Below are 25,007 nucleotides of genomic sequence, written 5' to 3'. Positions count from 1 at the left end.
AGGATTTTATTAAAGGTCTTGGGAAACTAACGAAAGTATAACACAATTCTGTTCTCTGGTGGCTCTTTAAGGGTTAACAGTTCAGGGATGTCTCTTCCACATCCAAAATCATAACTCTCCCTCGCTCAAATAACTTTTCCCCAGTCTTACTGTATTCCACGTTGCAGCTAGTGGCCAACCCAGCAAAACGTCCTTCCAAATGTCCCACACGTATTTCCACAGGTGCATATATCCAAAGGTGAGTATTTCCCAAAGGTAAGTATCTCCAAATCCTTATATTCCTCATGGAAGTGGACGTGCAGCACTCTTGTCCTCCAGAGAGCCCAGCCTGGAGACCGTGTCTCTTCCCTTCAACAAACCTTCAGCTCATCAGCTCCTGATTGGTTTCAGCTGCGTGGGAAGATTGGCCATAGAGGGTTGGAGTTCCCGACCATACCAGCAGATGGAGCCATAGCTGTCTGGGTTTGCAGCCACCTCAGGGGGATGTAACGTCCCTCCAGGACACAGCCTCTCGTGACATCACAGAAAGTAGTTGCATTACGTTTTCCCGCAGTTTCACCTTGAGCTATCGTGATGCGTGTGATGGAAAGGAGTCAGGCGCAGGAGGGTAATCACCAAATACAGAGTTTATTCCGTCTTGACACACAAATGCGCTCAAATAGCGATCAATGAAACAGGTCCAGGGGAAACTAACATCCCTGGCAATTACACTGTAACGGATAGAATCCAATAATACATAGGCACAGGGGAAAATCTACCCTGGCAACAAAATGTACGAGTATCTCCACCGAGCTATACTACTCTCACAAATAACAATCACCCACAAGGACAAGGGGGCAGAGGGAACACTTATACACGGACTAATGAGGGGATAGAACCAGGTGGGTGTGATTGACAAGACAAGACAAATGTGATGATGATTGGGGCGGCAGTGGTTAGTAAGCCGGTGACGACGAACGCCGAAGCCTGCCCGAACAAGGAGGGGAGGCAGCCTCGGCCGAAGTCATGACAGCCATATTTGATATATGGTTGGACAATGGCAATACTGTTGATTTCTTATGTGTCTTATTCGATTCCTTTTCTCATTTTGAGGTTTTAATATTATACCTGTTTACAATTCATCTCAGGGTTTAATTAGGTCCAGTATGATTCTGTGGTCCTGTGTGGTTCATTGTCCTTTGTGATAATTGCTATGTCCTAAAATATTTTACTTTTACATTCTAATCTATTTTTGACCATTATCTTTAGTTTGAATAAATTCCCCTAACGTGGAAGAAAAAGGTCATTGTGTTTGTCATTGTGTGGGTGTATCTTATTGTTTCCTAACAAGCTAGTTCTAACCTTTCACATGTTTATGCTTATTAGGTCGAGGCACCAATATTATTTTATACATGGTACATATACAGTCTTCTGGTATATCTTCCCCCTATATCATTCATGGGCTTACTGACTCATGGTAAGACACATACAATGTCCTGTAGGCCTACATGCTACCCGTATACACCCCCTTGTCTATTACTGACACTCACCTATATATATAGGCCCCACCTGATAGAACCCAGGTCTTATCTCTCTATCTGTACTAGCCTAGTTAAAGTCATAACAAAGCTGCCTGAAGAAAGAGGGATCACAAATGGAGGCTCCGCTGAGATTATGGATGAAATAGACTCCAGGGCTGTATAGGGAAAATCAAAGTGTAATGCTCAAAGATAACTCCCTGAAGAAAATACTTTTTTTCTCAAATGAGTGAATATTCAACATTCATCTAATATAATTGCTGTAGGGAAGCACTAGTCCATACTCAGAAGAGCTCACAGTAATTATACTCAACTATATTATTGAAATACCTGGCCCTAGACTCATAGGACTGAATTCAAAGATACTTTTTTGCAATCTACCTCCATATAAAATAAGTCAAGTCTGAGAAGAGAAAGCCCACCCAAACATGGAAGTGGACAAGTTAATACTGTGGACTAAATGGGAAAATGTGGACCCCAGACATGCACTAATAGTAATCGGAGTACATGAAGAGGTTGGCCCGGCTGAAGTAGAGGAAGTATTGGATGGGGAAGTTGATCTTTGGAAAGCTTAAAGTCAGAAGCCGGATGCAGCAGGCCCCAACTCGACTAGGCAGTGTGTTAATGGAATTCTCTGTTGACCTTACTGACATGAATGGACCAGTGGAAATCCAAGAGAGAGATCCCCCTCCTCATCCACCTCAGGCTGAGAGAGAGGGGGGACGAGCCCCCATCCTTTTCCACCCTACTCCAAGAAATCCATGAGGAGGAGGAAAGAGAAGCAGAGAGGCAGTCACACTGGAAACCTGTGCCCCAGAAGAGTTTTCCTGTGAAGACTGGCAGCCACGTAGCTGAGCTGCAGAAGCAAGTGAGCTCTACAGTCCATCATTGCAGCCATGAGGGAAGACTCTATCCGACCTGTTGAACCTCAGCTGTCTAGTCAAAACACCACTGAGAGGCAGAGATGGCGTTCCCAAGAGAGGCAGCAACATTCCCCAGAGAGGGGCAGGGTCAGAGGCCAATACCCAAGAGAGACGACTTTTGCTACAACTGTGGAGAAGATGGCCACTCCTCCAGACAGTGCCAGAACCTCCGAAATGCAGAGGACGTAGCCCAGCGATTCATTCACTCCTCCAAGAATCAGGGAAACGCCAGAGGAGGGCAGTAAAGGAGCGAGCTGTTTCCCCACTTTCAATTAACTCCACCTCACCTACCCAAATGTCCTCCACCACCAAACACTAGTCAGCTGGAGGTCTACCCCAGAGAATGTTGGGCCCAGAGACGAGCCTGAATGTGAGAGTGAATGGAGAGCCATGTAGCCATCCTAGACAGCGGATCCAAAGTGACAATCGTCCATTGTCCAGAAGACCGCACCCCTGCAGCAATCAAGAGGATGACTTGATTGAAGTGCCGGGTCCTGGTGTCAAAGCCACCTGTCGAGCCATTGCCGTGGAGGTGACACTGTTTGACGTCCCAAACTGTGCAGACGTTACATTAGGAGTTCCCCCAGAAGCGTTGCCTAATGCCTTTGTGAACCTCACAGCTGCCTCAGCTGGATGTTGCAGAGCTTGAGAGAGCCCAGCAGAGTGACCCTGTGATATGCCATGTCATGGGAGCTTTAAAAACAGGAAGAAAGCCCTCCACCAGAGCCGCTCTACAGTCTGAGGAGGCCGTCTTGATGAGGTCCTGGGATTTGCTCTCTATGGAACAAGGTGTGCTCTACAGACTCCATAGAGGCCCCAGTCAGGTCAAGAGAAAGCAGCTGGTTCTCCCCAGACAATTCAGAGCCATGGTCATGAAGTCTCTCCACAATGATATGGGACATTTAGGTTATGAGAGGACTCTTGATCTAGCCTGTGCTCGGTTCTACTGGCACTTCATGTTCAGAGACATTGAGTTTCACTGCAAGTCATGTGCAAGGTGTGTGCAGCTGAAGACTGCTCACTAGATCAGCACCTTTAGCGAACATCACCACCCCTAGAGCTGGTGTGTATATACTTATTCTCTCTGGAAAATGACACAAAGAACATCAGTAACATCCTCGTAGTAACAGATCACTTCACTCGCTACGCCCAAGCTTACGCCACTAAAGACCAGCCAGGGTGCTTTGGGAGATGTTCTTTGTCCGTTATGGCCTGCCTTCCCACATGAACTCTGATGAGGGCAGAGATTTGAAAGTAGACTCATCAGGGAGGTCCTTCAGCTGGCTGGGTGAAGAAGTCACGTACACTACCGGTCAAAAGTTTTAGAACTTATTTTTTATTATTTTCTACATTGTAGAATAATAGTGAAGACATTAAAACTATGAAATAACACATATGGAATCATATAATAACAAAAAAAGTGTTAAACAAATCAAAATATATTTTATATTTGAGATTCTTCAAATAGCCACCCTTTGCCTTGATGACAGCTTTGCACACTCTTGGCATTATGTCTTCACTATTATTCTACAATGTAGAATACTGTTGCGTAGTGTTAAGAGAAGTTATAGCTCAAGGTGTGTTGTAAACTGTGTTATGTGTCGAATTCATTGTGATGCCTAATCTTATGCTTTATGTATAACTTGCCGGGAAGTCAAGTTTTCCTAGTAAGGGGTGAATGTAACCCCCTGTAAAGACTGGGTTTAGTTCATTATTTGTGGCAATGTCCTCATTCATGAACTGCCCGCATCCCCGTACAAACTGTCCGCATCCATGAACGGTGTGGCGCAAGGTAGATTGGGCGGGTACGCGCAAATTGGACAGAGGTGATCTTGGAGAACAATGACGGAGTTCGCTAGAGTGTTGCGACACCTAAGTTTATTGCTCATTTTGCTTTTGTTTAATAGGCCAGGACAGTATGAGTGTACGTAACTCATTTTCACTCGCTATACTTGTTTAATGTTGTGGTTCACCGGATTTGTCATCATCCTCAAGGGACAGACGAAAAACCTTCTGGCTAGCCAAGCTAGTCAGTACAGCTAGCTAGCTACTCAACCCGCAGCATCATAGTGATCCTACCACTACATCATCACTGGCTGCCTTCAGTTATTGTGCAAGTTACCTCACGGCACCAATGTAACAGTTTAGCTTCTGTCCCTCTCCTCGCCCCACCCTGGACTTGAACCCTCTGGACACATCGACAACTGCCTCCAACAAAGCACCTCTACCTATCGCTCCACAAAAGCCGCAGCACTTGCAGAGCAAGGGAAACAACTACTTCAAGTTCTCAGAGCGAGTGACTTCACCGATTGAAACGCTACTAGCGCGCACCGCTAACTAGCTAGCATTTCACACAGGTTACAGTTGTAACACTTTTGCTCTCAAATAGAATATGTGATATAATATGACGTTTCCAATACAAGGATGTTCAAATTGAGAATTCCTCGTAACAGTTTAAAAGGTTAAAGGGATAGTTCAACCAAATTACTAATACATTTTATCTTGAGGATTGCTATAGAGCAGGGGTATTCAACTCTTACCCTACAAGGTCCAGAGCCTGCTGGGTTTCTGTTCTAGAGTTGAGTTGAGGGCTATAGAGAGTAGTAAATTGCCTTTCAAAAGCAAAATTATCGACAGAGCAATGCGCTTGTCAACAATGCGCATATGATTGAATCATGACCCATGTTTCAAAGTTATACAGTGTTTGTTTACAATTACATTGTTTACAAACAATGGAGTAAAATTAACTTATATGTTGCGTTCTGATGGGGTACGACAGATTACCTGAGCATTTTTACATTATACTCTTCAAGAATCAATGGTTATAGTGTTTATTTAAAATACTAAACATGTATGTACCAATCACACACTATAGCTTTCAGCTGTTGTAATTACAGCATTTATTAACTGTCACAAATGTAGACATTCCACTTGCAATCAACACTCCCTTGATGCCATACAGAACAAAATATTTCACTACATACATGAATATGTGTTCTATGCTGCAGGCATGTAAAAAGAACCTTCGAGAGTATAATATTTTTTTTTATTTAACCTTGGGAAAAATACTCAGTAAACTGAAATGATGTTAAATGCTTTATTTGTCATTAGTATTAAATCTCCAGTATTAAAGGTGGATGTTGAACTGCACAGGATGTTGTAGAGTTGTGGGACCGTGCTGGAGGATCGAAGCTAGGATCAGACTTAGTAGGTGGCCATGGTGCTGGTCAGCCAGTCGTTGAAGATGCACACCTGGAGGAAGAGAAGGAGAAGGGAGATATTAGTAGACACTCAATGGGAGGCAACATGAGAACCATCAATCTATGTTTAATAGACTCAATGTCTTTTTCTTTTGGGAAACCAAGTGATGTCACAGTGATGTATGTATGTTGATGTTTTCCTCAAACACAACAGGAAAACTATTTTTCTGTCTTACCTTGGCGTAGACACCGGGGTTACCGGGCTCGGCACATCCGTAACCCCAGGAGACAACACCCTGGAGCTCACCGTTGCACACCACGGGGCCACCGGAGTCACCCTAAGAGAGAGAGAAAGTTATATACAATTATTTATATCAATTGAACTGAAAAAGTCAATTTAAAGTCATGATTGTAGTGCCACTGATGGGAGGTCAGAGTGGTAAGTACCTGGCAAGAGTCCTTGCCTCCCTCCAGGTATCCAGCGCAGAACATGGCGTTTGTGATCATTCCAGGGTAGGAGTTGTTACAGTCACTGTAGGACAGGATGGGGATGTTCAGGCACTGAAGCTTGTTCTTGTCAGCGGCTGTAAGGAGAAGAATAAAGAGGGAGGGAGGGAGAGAGGGAGGGAGGGAGTTATGGTTAGAAATAATGAAGTTGTGTTTTTAATAGTAGACCTACATTTTCCATGCCTCTACACACTCGGCCACCATGAAGATAACCAACTGGCACATGTAACCTTTGACCCAGGTTCTGTACTCACTGGAGCTCATGGTGTTGCCCCATCCAGAAACGGTGCACATGGTGCCAGCGGGGGCACAGCTGGTGGGCAGAGCAACAGGCTGCACGTAGGTGTTGAGGGTGGCGGGCTTGCTCAGCTTGATCAGCATGATGTCATTGTCGATGTTGTAGGAGCTGTAGTTGGGGTGACGGATCACACGGGAAGAAGAGATGAACTGCTCGCTACCCTCAGTCACCTTGATGTTGTGCTCGCCCAGACGCACCTCCACACGGCTGACAGATCGAGAGAAAGTTCCATTTGTACGTTTCTTACTTTCACAGTTCATGTGAATATGGAGTTCACCTTTGTGTCATTTAGTTTTGCAAAAGTTAAGCTTATCAAATTGTTGCTAGTTGTTATTGACTCAATATGTTGCTAGTAGTTCATATGGTAGGCTACTTACGATTGGTAGCAGTGAGCAGCAGACACAACCCAGTTCTCGTTGACCAGGGAGCCACCACAGAAGTGGTACCCAACGTTCAGAGACACCTGGTGGGGCTGGGAGTAGGCCTTGCACTCATACCCTCCGACGATCTTGTCGTCCTCCGTGGCGACTGTAAACAGAGAGCAGGCACATTCTTAGCTATATTACCTCACCTTTTGAGATGGAAAAGCATAGCACTATGATAAAACAACAACAACTTATTTCTTAATAACGTCAAAGAAGCAAATGTGTGATGTTAGTGTCATAACACAGTCCTGTTATTTTTTCTATGATCATTACTAGACTCACAAGCGGCTCCAATGAGCAGAACAAAGACGAGAGAAATCATGGTTGCTGTATGATCCTGTCGATGAAAGGGGTTAATCTGCACCCCTGTTATATATGCAGAATCGTCTGTGCGCTGTTTGATTGGTCAAAAGAAAGCCAATCAGAGCCAAAGGTTGCACTGCCAAGGTCAGCATTATGACACAGCAGTTTCCATCATGGAGTGGTATGAAGTTTACCATTAAGGCACCAAAAAGCTAAATATACGTTTTAAATAGTCCCAGTACTTTTTAAGTGCAGGTTCTTGCCGTCTGGATTTGATTGAATGTCTTACAGAAGAAAGTGATACATATACAGTACGCTACAACTGACAGTTTGAGATCGAAAGTATTCTCTGCAGTTCAGACTGTATCTTGACCTCAACAGGACTGCAACACAGCTGTGTGGTTCACATGTTGGTATACTCTTGGAGAAGTCGAAAAACACAGGTTTGCAGCTCACAAGGCCTATTTTAGCTTTGTAAACAAGTAAACTGGGTTTAAGGGGTTTTGTTGGAAAGTCATACAAGGCTTTGGTAAAAAATTATAATAGACTATACCTTATATGTCCATATATTGCTATTAGTTCAAGATGTATAATCATAAGTTCCTCCAAAAAATGTTTATACTGTATGCAGTTTATATACAGTAAAACACTTAAAGTAAGCACACGCTTGGGTAGTGTAATTTATTATATTAGGTATTAATACACGATTTAAACAAACAGTTGTTCCTTGACAGCAGATTAAAGTGTACACCCCGGCTCAACCCTAACCTTACCCATAACCTTAGCCTCAACCCTAACCTTAACTTATGAGTAAATAAGAGACTTGTTCATTCTAAAGTAATAACTCAGTAATAACAGTAATAGCAACACTGTAACGTCCTCCCAAGCCTTTAATCAGAGGTATGTGTTGTATGGGGATGTACAGTAGCCAAGACTCGCTTAATTATGGGGCTGTCTGTGGTGATAATGAAAGCATTTTCACAGCTCCTTTCTCAGGTATGTTTCCATAATGATAAAACCAAGATTAGCATTTCTAAACATCAATAATGGAAAAGAACAGTAGGGGAGAATTTGAAGTGATGATAACTCTCAATCCTCTCTTTTTTATTAATAAAAAACGAATCAACTCAAATCTACCAGTTTACCCATTTAAGAATATTGTTTATCCAATTCAAATTAATCAATCAGTTTACCCAACTCAAAATAATGTGTCCAAAAAATAAATAAAAAAATTGGCCCAACTCATAGTATTACATGTATCTAAATTAAAATAATAAGTTTACCGATCTATTTAATGTTCAAATGTTCTTGTTGAGATGAGATATTGAGTTAAGTAACAATAATACAATAATATTACATTCATCCATTTAAGTTTACTTAACTCAAAAATAATAAATGTATCCTACTCAAAATAATGTTTATCTAACTCAAAATAATAAGTTTACTCAAATTAAACCAATCAATCAGTTGACCAAACTCAATAGAAACATTTAACTGACTCTTAATAATATGTTTACCAACTCAAATTAATCAATCAGTTTACCCAACTCAAAATAACAACTTTATCTATCTCAAAACAATACATGTTATCCAACTCAAAATAAGACATCCTGGCTCAATGCACATTTTACAAACGTAACCCTAGCCTCAACACAAACAGTAACCGTAACCCCTGCTTTATGTTCAACCCAGGGGTGCGTTAAGTATGACAGAATGGTATGCAACGTTGAATTCAGCGGAAATGGTACTGTACTGAACAACCAGTTGAAAAACGTTGTAATTACGGTGGCCCAGATTACCGTATGATGTGTGCTGCACGAGTTCTGCGATTACAAATGGTCACACCCATATTGATCAGGCCACACCTCACCACACCCACCAAATGGGAGCAAAATGGGAGCAAAAGGCTGTTAAAGAACGATGCGCACCGGTTTGGGGAAATGTATCGTTCAGTACAAACAGACATGCAACGTAGCAAACATTGAAGCGAACTGAACACACCCCTGGCTCACTTCTAACCATAGGATTTGGTCAGATTCCTTATGTTGTTACCATATACTGTATGTAACATGTACCAGTAGCCAAAATGATTTTGTCTCATTACACAACAGTACGTGTTCAATAGCATACTGTAGCAGCAATATAAAAGTGCTGTATACAGAAGACTCACCTAATATAGAGTACATTTTGATTTATTATAGCAATGGAGAAAATACATAGCAGTTTTGTAACCCCCTGTAAAGACTGGGTTTAGTTTATTATGTGTGGCAAAACTCTTGGCTTTTAGGTATATATACAACATAACAGAATGTTGTATACAGTTGAAGTCGGAAGTTTACATACACTTAGGTTGGAGTCATTAAAATTTGTTTTTCAACCACTCCACAAATTTCTTGTTAACAAACTATAGTTTTGGCAAGTCGGTTAGGACATCTACTTTGTGCATGACACAAGTACTTTTTCCAACAATTGTTTACAGACAGATTATTTCACTTATAATTCACTGTATCACAATTCCAGTAGGTCAGAAGTTTACATACACTAAGTTGACTGTGCCTTTAAACAGCTTGGAAAATTCCAGAAAATGATGTAAAGGCGTTAGAAGCTTCTGATAGGCGAATTGACATCATTTGAGTCAATTGGAGGTGTACCTGTGGATGTATTCAAGGCCTACCTTCAAACTCAGTGCCTCTTTGCTTGACATCATGTGAAAAGCAAAATACATCAGCCAAGACCTCAGAAAGAAAATTGTAGACCTCCACAAGTCTGGTTCATCCTTGGGAGCTATTTCCAAACGCCTGAAGGTACCACGTTCATCTGTACAAACAATAGTACACAAGTATAAACACCATGGGAACACGCAGCCGTCATAAGGCTCAGGAAGAAGACGCGTTCTGTCTCCTAGAGATGAACGTACTTTGGTGCGAAAAGTGCAAATCAATCCCAGAACAACAGCAAAGGACCTTGTGAAGATGCTGGAGGAAACAGGTACAAAAGTATCTATGTCCACAGTAAAACGAGTCCTATATCAACATAACCTGAAAGGCCGCTCAGCAAGGAAGAAGCCACTGCTCCAAAACTGCCATAAAAAAGCCAGACTACGGTTTGCATCTGTAAATGGGGACAAAGATCAGACTTTTTGAGAAATGTCCTCTGGTCTGATGAAACAAAAATAGAACTGTTTGGCCATAATGACCATCGTTATGTTTGGAGGAAAAAGGGGTAGGCATGCAAGCCGAAGAACACCATCCCAACCGTGAAGCATGGGGGTGGCAGCATCATGCTGTGGGGGTGCTTTGCTGCAGGAGGGACGGGTGCACTTCACAAAATAGAGTGGGGAAAAAAAGTATTTAGTCAGCCACCAATTGTGCAAGTTCTCCCACTTAAAAAGATGAGAGAGGCCTGTAATTTTCATCATAGGTACACGTCAACTATGACAGACAAATTGAGAAAAAATAATCCAGAAAATCATATTGTAGGATTTTTAATGAATTTATTTGCAAATTATGGTGGAAAATAAGCATTTGGTCACCTACAAACAAGCAAGATTTCTGGCTCTCACAGACCTGTAACTTCTTCTTTAAGAGGCTCCTCTGTCCTCCACTTGTTACCTGTATTAATGGCACCTGTTTGAACTTGTTATCAGTATAAAAGACACCTGTTCACAACCTCAAACAGTCACACTCCAAACTCCACTATGGCCAAGACCAAAGAGCTGTCAAAGGACACCAGAAACAAAATTGTAGACCTGCACCAGGCTGGGAAGACTGAATCTGCAATAGGTAAGCAGCTTGGTTTGAAGAAATCAACTGTGGGAGCAATTATTAGGAAATGGAAGACATACAAGACCACTGATAATCTCCCTCGATCTGGGGCTCCACGCAAGATCTCACCCTGTGGGGTCAAAATGATCACAAGAACGGTGAGCAAAAATCCCAGAACCACACGGGGGGACCTAGTGAATGACCTGCAGAGAGCTGGGACCAAAGTAACAAAGCCTACCATCAGTAACACACTACGCCGCCAGGGACTCAAATCCTGCAGTGCCAGACGTGTCCCCCGGCTTAAGCCAGTACATGTCCAGGCCCGTCTGAAGTTTGCTAGAGTGCATTTGGATGATCCAGAAGAGAATTGGGAGAATGTCATATGGTCAGATGAAACCAAAATATAACTTTTTGGTAAAAACTCAACTCGTCGTGTTTGGAGGACAAAGAATGCTGAGTTGCATCCAAAGAACACCATACCTACTGTGAAGCATGGGGGTGGAAACATCATGCTTTGGGGCTGTTTTTCTGCAAAGGGACCAGGACGACTGATCCGTGTAAAGGAAAGAATGAATGGGGCCATGTATCGTGAGATTTTGAGTGAAAACCTCCTTCCATCAGCAAGGGCATTGAAGATGAAACGTGGCTGGGTCTTTCAGCATGACAATGATCCCAAACACACCGCCCGGGCAACGAAGGAGTGGCTTCGTAAGAAGCATTTCAAGGTCCTGGAGTGGCCTAGCCAGTCTCCAGATCTCAACCCCATAGAAAATCTTTGGAGGGAGTTGAAAGTCCGTGTTGCCCAGCGACAGCCCCAAAACATCACTGCTCTAGAGGAGATCTGCATGGAGGAATGGGCCAAAATACCAGCAACAGTGTGTGAAAACCTTGTGAAGACTTACAGAAAATGTTTGACCTGTGTCATTGCCAACAAAGGGTATATAACAAAGTATTGAGAAACTTTTGTTTTTAACCAAATACTTATTTTCCACCATAATTTGCAAATAAATTCAATAAAAATCCTACAATGTGATTTTCTGGATTTTTTTTTTCTCATTTTGTCTGTCATAGTTTACGTGTACCTATGATGAAAATTACAGGCCTCTCTCATCTTTTTAAGTGGGAGAACTTGCACAATTGGTGGCTGACTAAATACTTTTTTTCCCCACTGTAGATGGCATCATGAGGAAGGAAAATTATGTGGATATATTGAATCAACATCTCAAGACATCAGTCAGGAAGTTAAAGCTTGGTCGTAAATGGGTCTTCCAAACGGACAATGACCACAAGCATACTTCCAAAGTTGTGGCAATCACAAAGCCCTGACCTCAATCCTATAGAAAATGTGTGGGAAGAACTGAAAAAGCGTGTGCGAGCAAGGAAGCCTACAAACCTGAGCAGCTCTGTCAGGAGGAATGGGCCAAAATTCACCCAACTTATTGTGGAAAGCTTGTGGAAGGCTACCCGAAACATTTGACCCAAGTTAAACAATTTAAAGGCAATGCTACCAAATACTCATTGAGTGTATGTAAACTTCTGACCCACTGGGAATGTGATGAAAGAAATTAAAGCTGAAATAAATAATTCTCTCTACTATTATTCTGACATTTCACATTCTTAAAATAAAGTGGTGATCCTAACTGACCTAAGACAGGGACTTTTTACTAGGATTAAATGTCAGGAATTGTGAAAAACTGAGTTTAAATATATTTGGCTAAGGTGTATGTAAACTTCCGACATCAACTGCATATAACTAGCTTCAGGGATCTATCTGGTCCTCTGTAGCTCAATAGGTAAAGCATGGCACTTGTAACGCCAGGGTAGTGGGTTTGATCCCCGGGACCACCCATACGTAAACATTTATGCACACTTTGGATAAAAGCGTCTGATAAATGGCATATTGTTATATTATTTATCTAGTTTGGGAAAGTAGTTACATTACGTTTTCTCCCAGTTTCACCTTGAGCCATTGTGATGCGTGTGATGGAAAGGAGTCAGGTGCAGGAGGGTAATCACCGAATACAGAGTTTATTCCGTCTTGACACACAAATGCGCTCAAATAGCAATGAACAAAACAGGCCATGGGGAAACTAACATCCCTGGCAATTACACTGTAACGGATAGAATCCAATAATACATAGGCACCGGGGAAAATCTACCCTGGCAACAAAATGTACGAGTAGCTCCACCGAGCTATACTACTCTCACAAATAACAATCACCCACAAGGACAAGGGGGCAGAGGGAACACTAATGAGGGGATAGAACCAGGTGTGTGTGATTGACAAGACAAGACACATGTGATGATGATTGGGAAGGCAGTGGTTAGTAAGCCGGTGATGACGAACGCCGAAGCCTGCCCGAACAAGGAGGGGAGGCAGCCTCGGCCGAAGTCGTGACAGTACCCCCCCGCTGACCCCGGCCTCAGAGACGGCCAGGAGGACGCGGAGCAGGGCGAGCCGGATGGCGACGGTGGAAATCCCGCAAAAGGGAGGGATAGAGGATATCCCTCACCGGGACCCAGCACCGTTCCTCCGTACCGTACCCTTCCCACTCCACGAGGTACTGAAGGCCCCCCACCTGACGCCTCGAATCCAGGACGGACAGAGTACACCGGGGCCCTCTCGATGTCCAGAGGAGGTGGAGGAACCTCCCGCACCTCAGACTCCTGGAGCGGACCAACCACCACTGGCCTGAGGAGAGACACATGAAACGAGGGGTTAATAAGGTAATAAGGGGGAAGTAATAACCTATACGTGACCTCGTTGATTCTCCTCAGGACTTTGAACGGCCCCACAAACCACGGGCTCAGCTTCCGGCAGGGCAGGCGGAGGGGCAGATTCCGAGTCGAGAGCCAGACCCGATCCCCCGGTACGAAGACCGGGGCCTTACTGCGGTGACGGTCACCGTTGGCCTTCTGACGATGCACGGCGCGCTGGAGGTGAACGTGGGCAGCGTCCCACGTCTCCTCCGTACGCCGAAACCAGTCATCCACCGCAGGAGCCTCGGTCTGGCTCTGGTGCCACGGTGCCAGAACTGGTTGGTAACGTAAAACACATTGGAATGGTGTTACGTTAGTAGAGGAGTGGCGAGAGAGTTCTGGGCATATTCTGCCCATGGCAAGAACACCGACCACTCCCCCGGCCGGTCCTGGCAGTAGGACCGCAGGAACCTACCCACATCCTGATTTACCCGTTCCACCTGCCCATTTGACACGGGGTGGAACCCAGAGGTCAGGCTGACCGAGACCCCCAGACGTTCCATGAACGCCTTCCAAACCTTGGATGTGAACTGGGGACCTCATCGGAAACTATATCCTCTGGCACCCCGTAGTGCCGGAAGACATGAGTAAACAGGGCCTCCGCAGTCTGCAGGGCCGTGGGGAGACCGGACAGAGGAAGGAGGCGGCAGGACTTGGAGAAGCGGTCCACAATGACCAGGATTGTGGTGTTACCTTGGGAGAGGGGAAGATCAATCAAAAAAGCAATACTAAGGTGAGACCATGGTCGTTGTGGAACTGGTAAAGGTTGTAGCTTACCCGCTGGGAGGTGCCTAGGTGCCTTACTCTGGGCGCACACTGAGCAGGAGGAGACGTACACCCTCAGGTAGGCCACCAGTACTTTCTGATCAAGCAGCGCACTGTACGACCGATACCTGGGTGACCAGAGGAGGGTGACATGTGTGCCCAGAAGATCAGACGATCACGGATAAGAGCAGGCACGTACCGCAGCCCAGTTCGACACTGCGGTGGAGATGGTTCTGTGCGTAATGCCTGCTCTATATCAGCGTCCATCGCCCATACTACCGGTGCCACAATGCAGGAGGCCGGGAGTATGGGGGTGTTGTCTCTGGGCCTCTCCTCTGTGTCATACTGCCGGGACAGTGTGTCTGCCTTCACGTTCTTCGTACCCGGAATGTATGACAGTGTAATATCTAACCGGGTGAAGAATAGGGCCCACCCGGCCTGGCGAGGATTCAGCCTCCTCACTGCCCCGGATGTACTCCAGGTTACGGTGGTCCGTCCAGACGAGGAAAGGGTGTTTCGCCCCTTCAAGCCAATGCCTCCACACGGTCAAAGCTCGGACAATAGCCAACAGCTCCCAATCACCAACGGCGTAGTTCTGCTCCACCGGGCTGAGCTTCTTAGATAAAAAGGCACAGGGGCGGAACTTGGGTGGCGTGCCAGAGCGTTGGGACAGGACAGCGCCTATCCCTACCTCGGAGGCATCCAACTCCACTACGAACGGTAGTGATGGATCGGGGTGGGCCAGTACCGGAGCTGAGGTGAACAGATCCCGCAGTCTCCTGAAGGCCAGGTCAGCCTCAGCAGACCAGCGGAGCCGGGATGGCCCACCCTTCAACAGGGATGTAATGGGAGCTGCAATCTTGCCAAAGCCCCGGATAAACCTCCGATAGTAGTTGGCCAAGGAAGCGCTGCACCTCCTTATCCGTGGTTGGAGTCGGCCAATTACGCACGGCTGAAATGCGATCTCCCTCCATCTCCACACCTGAGGTGGTGATGCGGTATCCGAGGAAGGAGACGGACTGCTGAAAAAACATACACTTCTCTGCCTTGGCATAAAGGTCATTTTCCAACAGTCGGGCCAGCACTTTGCGAACCAGGGACACTTGCTCGGCGCGAGTAGCGGAATACACCAGGATGTCATCGATGTAGACCACTACACTGCGACCAAGCATGTCCTGAAACACCTTGTTCACAAAGGACTGGAAGACAGTTGGAGCATTCATCAAACCGTAGAGCATCACCAGGCATTCATAATGCCCTGTGGTTGTGCTGAATGCTGTCTTCCACTCATCCCCCTCCTGAACACGCACCAGGTTGTATGTGCTCCTGAGATCTAGCTTAGTGAAGAAGCGCGCCCCATGCATTGACTTAATCACTGAAGGAATGAGGGGGAGATGATAACTTGTCTCCTTGTTCAGTGATCGATAATCAATGCACGGGTGCAGACCGCCGCTCGAGGTGGCGGGTGAAGTGGAGGGACGTATAGACCCCTGGCCCAGGGACTCGGAGACGTATGTTTCCATAGCCTCCGTTTCAGCCTGCGACAGGGGGTACACATGACTCCTGGGAGGTACAGCGTCTACCCGAAGGTTTATCGCGCAATCCCCCGCCCGACGCGTGCGCCAAATCGAGGTATTCGGGGGGAATGCACAAGGTGGAGGTACCGTCTGGACTTTCCACCATGGTTGCACCAACGGAAACATCTAGACACCTACCCTGATGGTCGACTATCAAGTGCTCTGATGGGGAGTGAAATGGATAGGGGAACCAATGAAATGCCTTGACGGCGTGCGAATGCCCTGTCCATAAAGTTCCCAGCTGCGCCTGAATCGACTAGCGCCTTACACTGGGGAACTACCATGTGATCGGGAAAGTGGATAGGTAGGGTACAGTGCGCAGCAGAGAGCTCTGAACTAGTGTGGGTGTTCGATACCTGGGGTGATGCATGAGTGCCCTGCCTGTCGCCTCCAGGCCCAAAAGAACGTTGACTACGATGTGTGGTGTACTGTTCCTTCGTGCCACCAGAGTGGCACTGTCGCTCTCTTCCTCCGCTCTCTCAGACGGCAGCTCCACCCAGCTCCATCCGCTCGGGATCCGAGTCGTCCGGGGTGGAAACGGGCAGACCCCTATCAGGACGTCCTCTGGCTGCCAGTAGGTTGTCCAAACGAATGGCCATGTCCACCAGTTTATTGAAGGACAGCATGGTGTCCCGGCAGGCTAGCTCCCGCTCCGATGGCGCTGGCCTGATGCTGGAGACGTACAGCACCATTTGGAGGAGGAATCCCTGGCACAGCGCCGCCGTCCCCTCAGACGCCCGTGGTCGGTATATCTGGATCCCTCCGGGTGCTGGGGTATAGGTGGCTGGATCCGGTTGGCCAGCTGGTCTCGACAGATCGGGTCCTCTCCTCTCCAGGCGTTAGACGACCTGAAGAACCCGATCCATCGCTTCCCCCAAGCTGGCCAGCATCGTGGACCCACGACTCCAGGCATGCATTCTTCTACCGCTGACTCCATAGCGGGTGGGTGATTCTGTGATGCGTGTGATGGAAAGGAGTCAGGCGCAGGAGGGTAATCACCGAATACAGAGTTTATTCCGTCTTGACACACAAACGCGCTCAAATAGCGATCAATGAAACAGGCCCAGGGGAAACTAACATCCCTGGCAATTACACTGTAACGGATAGAATCCAATAATACATAGGCACAGGGGAAAATCTACCCTGGCAACAAAATGTACGAGTATCTCCACCGAGCTATACTACTCTCACAAATAACAATCACCCACAAGGACAAGGGGGCAGAGGGAACACTTATACATGGACTAATGAGGGGATAAAACCAGGTGGGTGTGATTGACAAGACAAGACAAATGTGATGATGATTGGGGCGGCAGTGGTTAGTAAGCCGGTGATGACGAACGCCGAAGCCTGCCCGAACAAGGAGGGGAGGCAGCCTCGGCCGAAGTCATGACAGCCATATTTGATATATGGTTGTACAATGACAATACTGCTGATTTTGTATGTCTTATTCGATTCCTTTTCTCATTTTGATGTTTTAATATTATACCTGTTTACAATTCATCTCAGGGTTTAATTAGGTCCAGTATGATTATGTGGTCCTCTGTGGTTCATTGTCCTTTGTGATAATTGCTATGTCCTAAAATATTTTACTTTTACATTCTAATCTATTTTTGACCATTATCTTTAGTTTGAATAAATTCCCCTAACGTGGAAGAAAAAGGTCATTGTGTTTGTCATTGTGTGGGTGTATCTTATTGTTTCCTAAAAAGCTAGTTCTAACCTTTCACATGTTTATGCTTATTAGGTCGAGGCACAATATTATTTTATACATGGTACATATACAGTCTTCTGGAATATCTTGCCCCTATATCATTCATGGGCTTACTGACTCATGGTAAGACACATACAATGTCCTGTAGGCCTACATGCTACCCGTATACACCCCCTTGTCTATTACTGACACTCACCTATATATATAGGCCCCACCTGATAGAACCCAGGTCTTATCTCTCTATCTGTACTAGCCTAGTTAAAGTCATAACAAAGCTGCCTGAAGAAAGAGGGATCACAAATGGAGGCTCCGCTGAGATTATGGATGAAATAGACTCCAGGGCTGTTTAGGGAAAATCAAAGTGTAATGCTCAAAGATAACTCCCTGAAGAAAATACTTATTTTCTCAAATGAGTGAATATTCAACATTCATCTAATATAACTGCTGTAGGGAAGCACTAGTCCATACTCAGAAGAGCTCACAGTAATTATACTCAACTATATTATTGAAATACCTGGCCCTAGACTCATAGGACAGAATTCAAAGATACTTTTTTGCAATCTAACTCCATCTCAAAATAAAATAAGTCAAGTCTGAGAAGAGAAAGCCCACCCAAACATGGAAGTGGACAAGTTAATACTGTGGACTAAATGGGAAAATGTGGACCCCAGACATGCACTAATAGTAATCGGAGTACATGAAGAGGTTGGCCCGGCTGAAGTAGAGGAAGTATTGGATGGGGAAGTTGATCTTTGGAAAGCTTAAAGTCAGAAGCCGGATGCAGCAGGCCTCAACTCAACTAGGCAGTGTGTTAATGGAATTATCTGTTGACCTTACTATCGCAGCAGGTGAGAGTGCAAGTAGATGTCAGACTCACACAACCTCATCTCAAGCTTTCACCTCCAGTCAAGAGGCCATTATTGAAGCAATGGGGACGGTGCTGATAGAGGTGATGAAGCCTCCCCATGATTCCAGCCCCTACAGACGGCTAAGGTCTTTCAGTGGAGTGGACCCCACACCTCTTGGAGAAGATTACTTTGACTCATGGATGGAGCAGGTCAACCAGATGCTGCCAGATTGGCACTGTTCGGAACAGGAGAAGAGGAAGAGGATAATTAAAAGCTTGAAGTCCCCAGCTGCAGGAGTTGTCACCGCGCTGAGAGCCGACTGCCCAGATGCGTCCGTCAAAGACTATCTGAAGATACTGGAACATACCTATGACACTGCCTCCACTGGTAAGGACCTGTATTATGAGTTCAGAGGCCTGAGCCAGCTGAGAAGATATCCAACTTCCTACTTCGCTTGGAGAAGCTTCTGCAAAAGGTTGTGATGAAGGGATGAATAGACTGTTCCAGACGCGACCACGCCAGAGTGGAACAGCTGATTAGAGGAGTTCTGTAAAGCTGTGAGGTCCTCATCCACCTCAGGCTGAGAGAGAGGAGGGACGAGCCCCCATCCTTTTCCACCCTACTCCAAGAAATCCGTGAGGAGGAGGAAAGAGAAGCAGAGAGGCAGTCACACTGGAAACCTGTGCCCCAGAAGAGTTTTCCTGTGAAGACTGGCAGCCACGTAGCTGAGCTGCAGAAGCAAGTGAGCTCTACAGTCCATCATTGCAGCCATGAGGGAAGACTCTATCCGACCTGTTGAACCTCAGCTGTCTAGTCAAAACACCACTGAGAGGCAGAGATGGCGTTCCCAAGAGAGGCGGCAGCATTCCCCAGAGAGGGGCAGGGTCAGAGGCCAATACCCAAGAGAGACGACTTTTGCTACAACTGTGGAGAAGATGGCCACTCCTCCAGACAGTACCAGAACCTCCTAAATGCAGAGGAAGTAGCCCAGCGATTCATTCACACCTCCAAGAATCAGGGAAACGCCAGAGGAGGGCAGTAAAGGAGCGAGCTGTTTCCCCACTTTCAATTAACTCCACCTCACCTACCCAAATGTCCTCCACCACCAAACACTAGTCAGCTGGAGGTCTACCCCAGAGAATGTTGGGCCCAGAGACAAGCCTGAATGTGAGAGTGAATGGAGAGCCATGTAGCCATCCTAGACAGCGGATCCAAAGTGACAATCATCCATTGTCCAGAAGACCGCACCCCTGCAGCAATCAAGAGGATGACTTGATTGAAGTGCCGGGTCCTGGTGTCAAAGCCACCTGTCGAGCCATTGCCGTGGAGGTGACACTGTTTGACGTCCCAAACTGTGCAGACGTTACATTAGGAGTCCCCCCAGAAGCGTTGCCTAATGCCTTTGTGAACCTCACAGCTGCCTCAGCTGGATGTTGCAGAGCTTGAGAAAGCCCAGCACAGTGACCCTGTGATATCCCATGTCATGGGAGCTTTAAAAACAGGAAGAAAGCCCTCCACCAGAGCCGCTCTACAGTCTGAGGAGGCCGTCTTGATGAGGTCCTGGGATTTGCTCTCTATGGAACAAGGTGTGCTCTACAGACTCCATAGAGGCCCCAGTCAGGTCAAGAGAAAGCAGCTGGTTCTCCCCAAATAATTCAGAGCCATGGTCATGAAGTCTCTCCACAATGATATGGGACATTTAGGTTATGAGAGGACTCTTGATCTAGCCTGTGCTCGGTTCTACTGGCGCTTCATGTTCAGAGACATTGAGTTTCACTGCAAGTCATGTGCAAGGTGTGTGCAGCTGAAGACTGCTCACTAGATCAGCACCTTTAGCGAACATCTCCACCCCTAGAGTTGGTGTGTATAGACTTCTTCTCTCTGGAAAATGACACGAAGAACATCAGTAACATCCTCGTAGTAACAGATCACTTCACTCGCTACGCCCAAGCTTACGCCACTAAAGACCAGCCAGGGTGCTTTGGGAGATGTTCTTTGTCCGGTATTGCCTGCCTTCCCGCATAAACTCTGATCAGGACAGAGACTTTGAAAGTAGACTCATCCGGGAGGTCCTTCAGCTGGCTGGGTGAAGAAGTCACGTACACAACCGGTCAAAAGTTTTAGAACTTATTTTTATTATTTTCTACATAATAGTGAAGACATTAAAACTATGAAATAACACATATGGAATCATGTAGTAACAAAAAAAGTGTTAAACAAATCAAAATATATTTTATATTTGAGATTCTTCAAATAGCCACCCTTTGCCTTGATGACAGCTTTGCACACTCTTGGCATTATGTCTTCACTATTATTCTACAATGCAGAAAATAGTAAAAGTAAAGAAAAACCCTTGAATGAGTAGGTGTTCTAAAACCTTTGACCGGTAGTGTACATTGCCATACCATCACTTCACCTCATTACAGAGTGTTTTCTTGCACCACACAAGTCTCATACTGTACTTCTGAGAGTTTTTTGGTTTGAGGGTGTGTTTTTATATGCCTGTGCTCTACTGTTGCGTAGTGTTAAGAGAAGTTATAGCTCAAGGTGTGTTGTAAACTGTGTTATGTGTCGAATTCATTGTGATGCCTAATCTTATGCTTTATGTATAACTTGCCGGGAAGTCAAGTTTTCCTAGTGAGGGGTGAATGTAACCCTCTGTAAAGACTGGGTATAGTTCATTATTTGTGGCAATGTCCTCATTCTTGAACTGCCCGCATCCCCGTACAGAACTGTCCGCATCCATGAACGGTGTGGCGCAAAGTAGATTGGGCGGGTACGAGCAAATTGGACAGAGGTGATCTTGGAGAACAATGACGGAGTTCGCTATAGTGTTGCGACACCTAAGTTTATTGTTCAATTTGCTTTTGTTTAATAGGCCAGGACAGTAGGAGTGTAGCCAACTCCTTTTTAGTCGCTATACTTGTTTAATGTTGTGGTTCACCGGATTTGTCATCATCCTCAAGGGACAGATGAAAAACCTTCTGGCTAGCCAAGCTATTCAGTACAGCTAGCTAGCTACTCAACCCGCAGCATCCTAGTGATCCTACCACTACATCATCACTGGCTGCCTTCAGTTATTGTGCAAGTTACCTCATGGCACCAATGTAACAGTTTAGCTTCCGTCCCTCTCCTCGCCCCACCCTGGACTTGAACCAGGGACCCTCTGAACACATCGACAACTGCCTCCCACGAAGCACCTCTACCTATCGCTCCACAAAAGCCGCAGCACTTGCAGAGCAAGGGAAACAACTACTTCAAGTTCTCAGAGCGAGTGACTTCACCGCTAACTAGCCAGCACTTCACACAGGTTACAGTTGTAACACTTAGAATATGTGATATAATATGACGTTTCCAATACAAGGATGTTCATATTGAGAATTCCTCATAACAGTTTAAAAGGTTAAAGGGATAGTTCAACCAAATTACAAATACATTTTATCTTAAGGATTGCTATAGAGCAGGGGTATTCAACTCTTACCCTACAAGGTCCAGAGCCTGCTGGTTTTCTGTTCTAGAGTTGAGTTGAGGGCTATAGAGAGTAGTAAATTGCCTTTCAAAAGCAAAATTATCGACAGCAATGCGCTTGTCAACAATGCGAATATGATTGAATCATGACCCATGTTTCGAAGTTATACAGTGTTTGTTTACAATTACATTGTTTACAAACAATGGAGTAAAATGAACTTATATGTTGCGTTCTGATGGGGTACGACAGATTACCTGAGCATTTTTACATTATATTCTTCAAGAATCAATGGTTATAGTGTTTTTTTTAAAGACTAAACATGTATGTACCAATCACACACTATAGCTTTCAGCTGTTGTAATTACAGCATTTATTAAGTGTCACAAATGTAGACATTCCACTTGCAATCAACACTCCCTTGATGCCATACAGAACAAAATATTTCACTACATACATGAATATGTGTTCTATGCTGCAGGCATGTAAAAAGAACCTTCGAGAGTATAATATTTTTTTTATTTAACCTTGGGAAAAATACTCAGTAAACTGAAATGATGTTAAATGCTTTATTTGTCATTAGTATTAAATCTCCAGTATTAAAGGTGGATGTTGAACTGCACAGGATGTGGTAGAGTTGTGGGACCGTGCTGGAGGATCGAAGCTAGGATCAGATTTAGTAGGTGGCCATGGTGCTGGTCAGCCAGTCGTTGAAGATGCACACCTGTAGGAAGAGAAGGAGAAGGGAGACATTAGTGGACACACTCAATGGGAGGCAACATGAGAACCATCAATCTATGTTTTATAGGTTTCTTTTGGGAAACCAAGTGATGTCACAGTGATGTATGTATGTTGATGTTTTCCTCAAACACAACAGGAAAACTATTTTTCTGTCTTACCTTGGCGTAGACACCGGGGTTACCGGGCTCGGCACATCCGTAACCCCAGGACACAACACCCTGGAGCTCACCGTTGCACACCACGGGGCCACCGGAGTCACCCTAAGAGAGAGAGAGAGAAAGTTATATACAATTATTTATATCAATTGAACAGAAAAAGTCAATTTAAAGTCATGATTGTAGTGCCACTGATGGGAGGTCAGAGTGGTAAGTACCTGGCAAGAGTCCTTGCCTCCCTCCAGGTATCCAGCGCAGAACATGGCGTTTGTGATCATTCCAGGGTAGGAGTTGTTACAGTCACTGTAGGACAAGATGGGGATGTTCAGGCACTGAAGCTTGTTCTTGTCAGCGGCTGTAAGGAGAAGGAGAAAGAGGGAGGGAGGGAGAGAGGGAGTTATGGTTAGAAATAATGAAGTTGTGTTTTTAATAGTAGACCTACATTTTCCATGCCTCTACACACTCGGCCACCATGAAGATAACCAACTGGCACATGTAACCTTTGACCCAGGTTCTGTACTCACTGGAGCTCATGGTGTTTCCCCATCCAGAAACGGTGCACATGGTGCCAGCGGGGGCACAGCTGCTGGGCAGAGCAACAGGCTGCACGTAGGTGTTGAGGGTGGCGGGCTTGCTCAGCTTGATCAGCATGATGTCATTGTCGATGTTGTAGGAGCTGTAGTTGGGGTGACGGATCACACGGGAAGAAGAGATGAACTGCTCGCTACCCTCAGTCACCTTGATGTTGTGCTCGCCCAGACGCACCTCCACACGGCTGACAGATCGAGAGAAAGTTCCATTTGTAAGTTTCTTACTTTCACAGTTCATGTGAATATGGAGTTCACCTTTGTGTCATTTAGTTTTGCAAAAGTTAAGCTTATCAAATTGTTGCTAGTTGTTTTTGACTCAATATGTTGCTAGTAGTTCATATGGTAGGCTACTTACGATTGGTAGCAGTGAGCAGCAGACACAACCCAGTTCTCGTTGACCAGGGAGCCACCACAGAAGTGGTACCCAACGTTCAGAGACACCTGGTGGGGCTGGGAGTAGGCCTTGCACTCATACCCTCCGACGATCTTGTCGTCCTCCGTGGCGACTGTAAACAGAGAGCAGGCACATTCTTAGCTATATTACCTCACCTTTTGAGATGGAAAAGCATAGCACTATGTTAAAACAACAATAACATATTTCTTAATAACGTCAAAGAAACAAATGTGTGATGTTAGTGTCATAACACAGTCCTGTTCTTTTTTCTATGATCATTACTAGACTCACAAGCGGCTCCAATGAGCAGAACAAAGACCAGAGAAATCATGGTTGCTGTATGATCCTGTCGATGAAAGGGGTTAATCTGCACCCCTGGTTTATATGCAGAATTGGGTGTGCCGCCCCATTTAATGGAACTGTTTGATTGGTCAAGGGAAAGCCAATCAGAGGCAAAAGGTGCACTGCCAAGGTCAGCATTATGACACAGCATTTTCCATCATGGAGTGGAATGAAGTTGACCCTAAAGTCAGCATAAAGCAAAATATATATGTTTTCATTAGTCCCAGTACTTTTTAAGTGCAGGTTCTTGCCGTCTGGATTTGATTGAATTTCTACCAGAAGAAAGTGATACATGTACAGTATGCTACAACTGCCAGTTTGAGATGACCAGTGTTCTCTGCAGTTCAGACTGTATCTTGACCTCAACAGGACTGCAACACAGCTGTGTGGTTCACACGTTGGTATTATCTTGGAGAAGTCGACAAACACAGCTTTTCCGCTAATTTGAGCTTTGTAAACAAGCAAACTGGGTTTATGGGGTTTTGTTGGAAAGTCATACAAGGCTGTCGTCAAAATAGACTCTGTATACATTATGTGGCCATGAGTTCATTACATAAGTTATACTGTATGCAGTTAATATACAGTAAAACACTCAAAGTAAGCACACACTTGGGTAGTGCAATTTATTATATTAGGTATTAACACAAGATTCAAATAAACAGTTGTACCTTGACAGTAGTGGATGCTGCTGAGGGGAGGAAGGCTCATAATAATGGCT

General features: G+C 45.3%; 2 protein-coding genes across 2 annotated transcripts; both read right to left on the bottom strand.

The window, feature by feature from the left end:
- Positions 1–5,523: 5,523 nt before the first annotated feature.
- LOC121542845 (trypsin-2) lies at positions 5,524–7,207 on the bottom strand. Its single transcript, XM_041852409.2, has 6 exons — positions 7,153–7,207; positions 6,823–6,973; positions 6,402–6,652; positions 6,088–6,224; positions 5,877–5,978; positions 5,524–5,692 (listed from the first exon to the last, which is right to left on the bottom strand). Exons 1-6 carry the CDS (start codon positions 7,190–7,192, stop codon positions 5,645–5,647), a joined length of 729 nt encoding a protein of 242 aa, XP_041708343.1. The 5' UTR covers positions 7,193–7,207; the 3' UTR covers positions 5,524–5,644.
- A 15,415-nt stretch (positions 7,208–22,622) lies between these two features.
- Positions 22,623–24,343, bottom strand: LOC121542842 (trypsin-2). The gene is made up of 6 exons (XM_041852404.2): positions 24,239–24,343; positions 23,909–24,059; positions 23,488–23,738; positions 23,182–23,318; positions 22,967–23,068; positions 22,623–22,791 (listed from the first exon to the last, which is right to left on the bottom strand). The coding sequence occupies exons 1-6, from the start codon at positions 24,276–24,278 to the stop codon at positions 22,744–22,746; spliced, it is 729 nt and encodes a 242-aa protein (XP_041708338.1). The 5' UTR covers positions 24,279–24,343; the 3' UTR covers positions 22,623–22,743.
- Between the last annotated feature and the right edge of the window lie 664 nt (positions 24,344–25,007).

This window comes from Coregonus clupeaformis, unplaced genomic scaffold (assembly GCF_020615455.1).
Source record: "Coregonus clupeaformis isolate EN_2021a unplaced genomic scaffold, ASM2061545v1 scaf1373, whole genome shotgun sequence".
Taxonomy (NCBI): Eukaryota; Metazoa; Chordata; class Actinopteri; order Salmoniformes; family Salmonidae; genus Coregonus; species Coregonus clupeaformis.
This window is presented reverse-complemented; position numbering and strand designations above follow the sequence as displayed.

What these genes read in the sequence shown, in the direction of transcription:
- LOC121542845 (XM_041852409.2), bottom strand. Translation starts at nt 7,192, where the DNA reads ATGATTTCTCTCGTCTTTGTTCTGCTCATTGGAGCCGCTT. An exon ending in TCTGCTCATTGGAGCCGCTT is followed by an intron (nt 6,974 to 7,152) that starts GTGAGTCTAGTA and finishes CTCTGTTTACAG; the next exon opens with TCGCCACGGAGGACGACAAG. An exon ending in GGGCAACACCATGAGCTCCA is followed by an intron (nt 6,225 to 6,401) that starts GTGAGTACAGAA and finishes TTCTCCTTACAG; the next exon opens with CCGCTGACAAGAACAAGCTT.
- LOC121542842 (XM_041852404.2), bottom strand. Translation starts at nt 24,278, where the DNA reads ATGATTTCTCTGGTCTTTGTTCTGCTCATTGGAGCCGCTT. An exon ending in GCTGCTCACTGCTACCAATC is followed by an intron (nt 23,739 to 23,908) that starts GTAAGTAGCCTA and finishes TCGATCTGTCAG; the next exon opens with CCGTGTGGAGGTGCGTCTGG. An exon ending in GGGAAACACCATGAGCTCCA is followed by an intron (nt 23,319 to 23,487) that starts GTGAGTACAGAA and finishes TTCTCCTTACAG; the next exon opens with CCGCTGACAAGAACAAGCTT.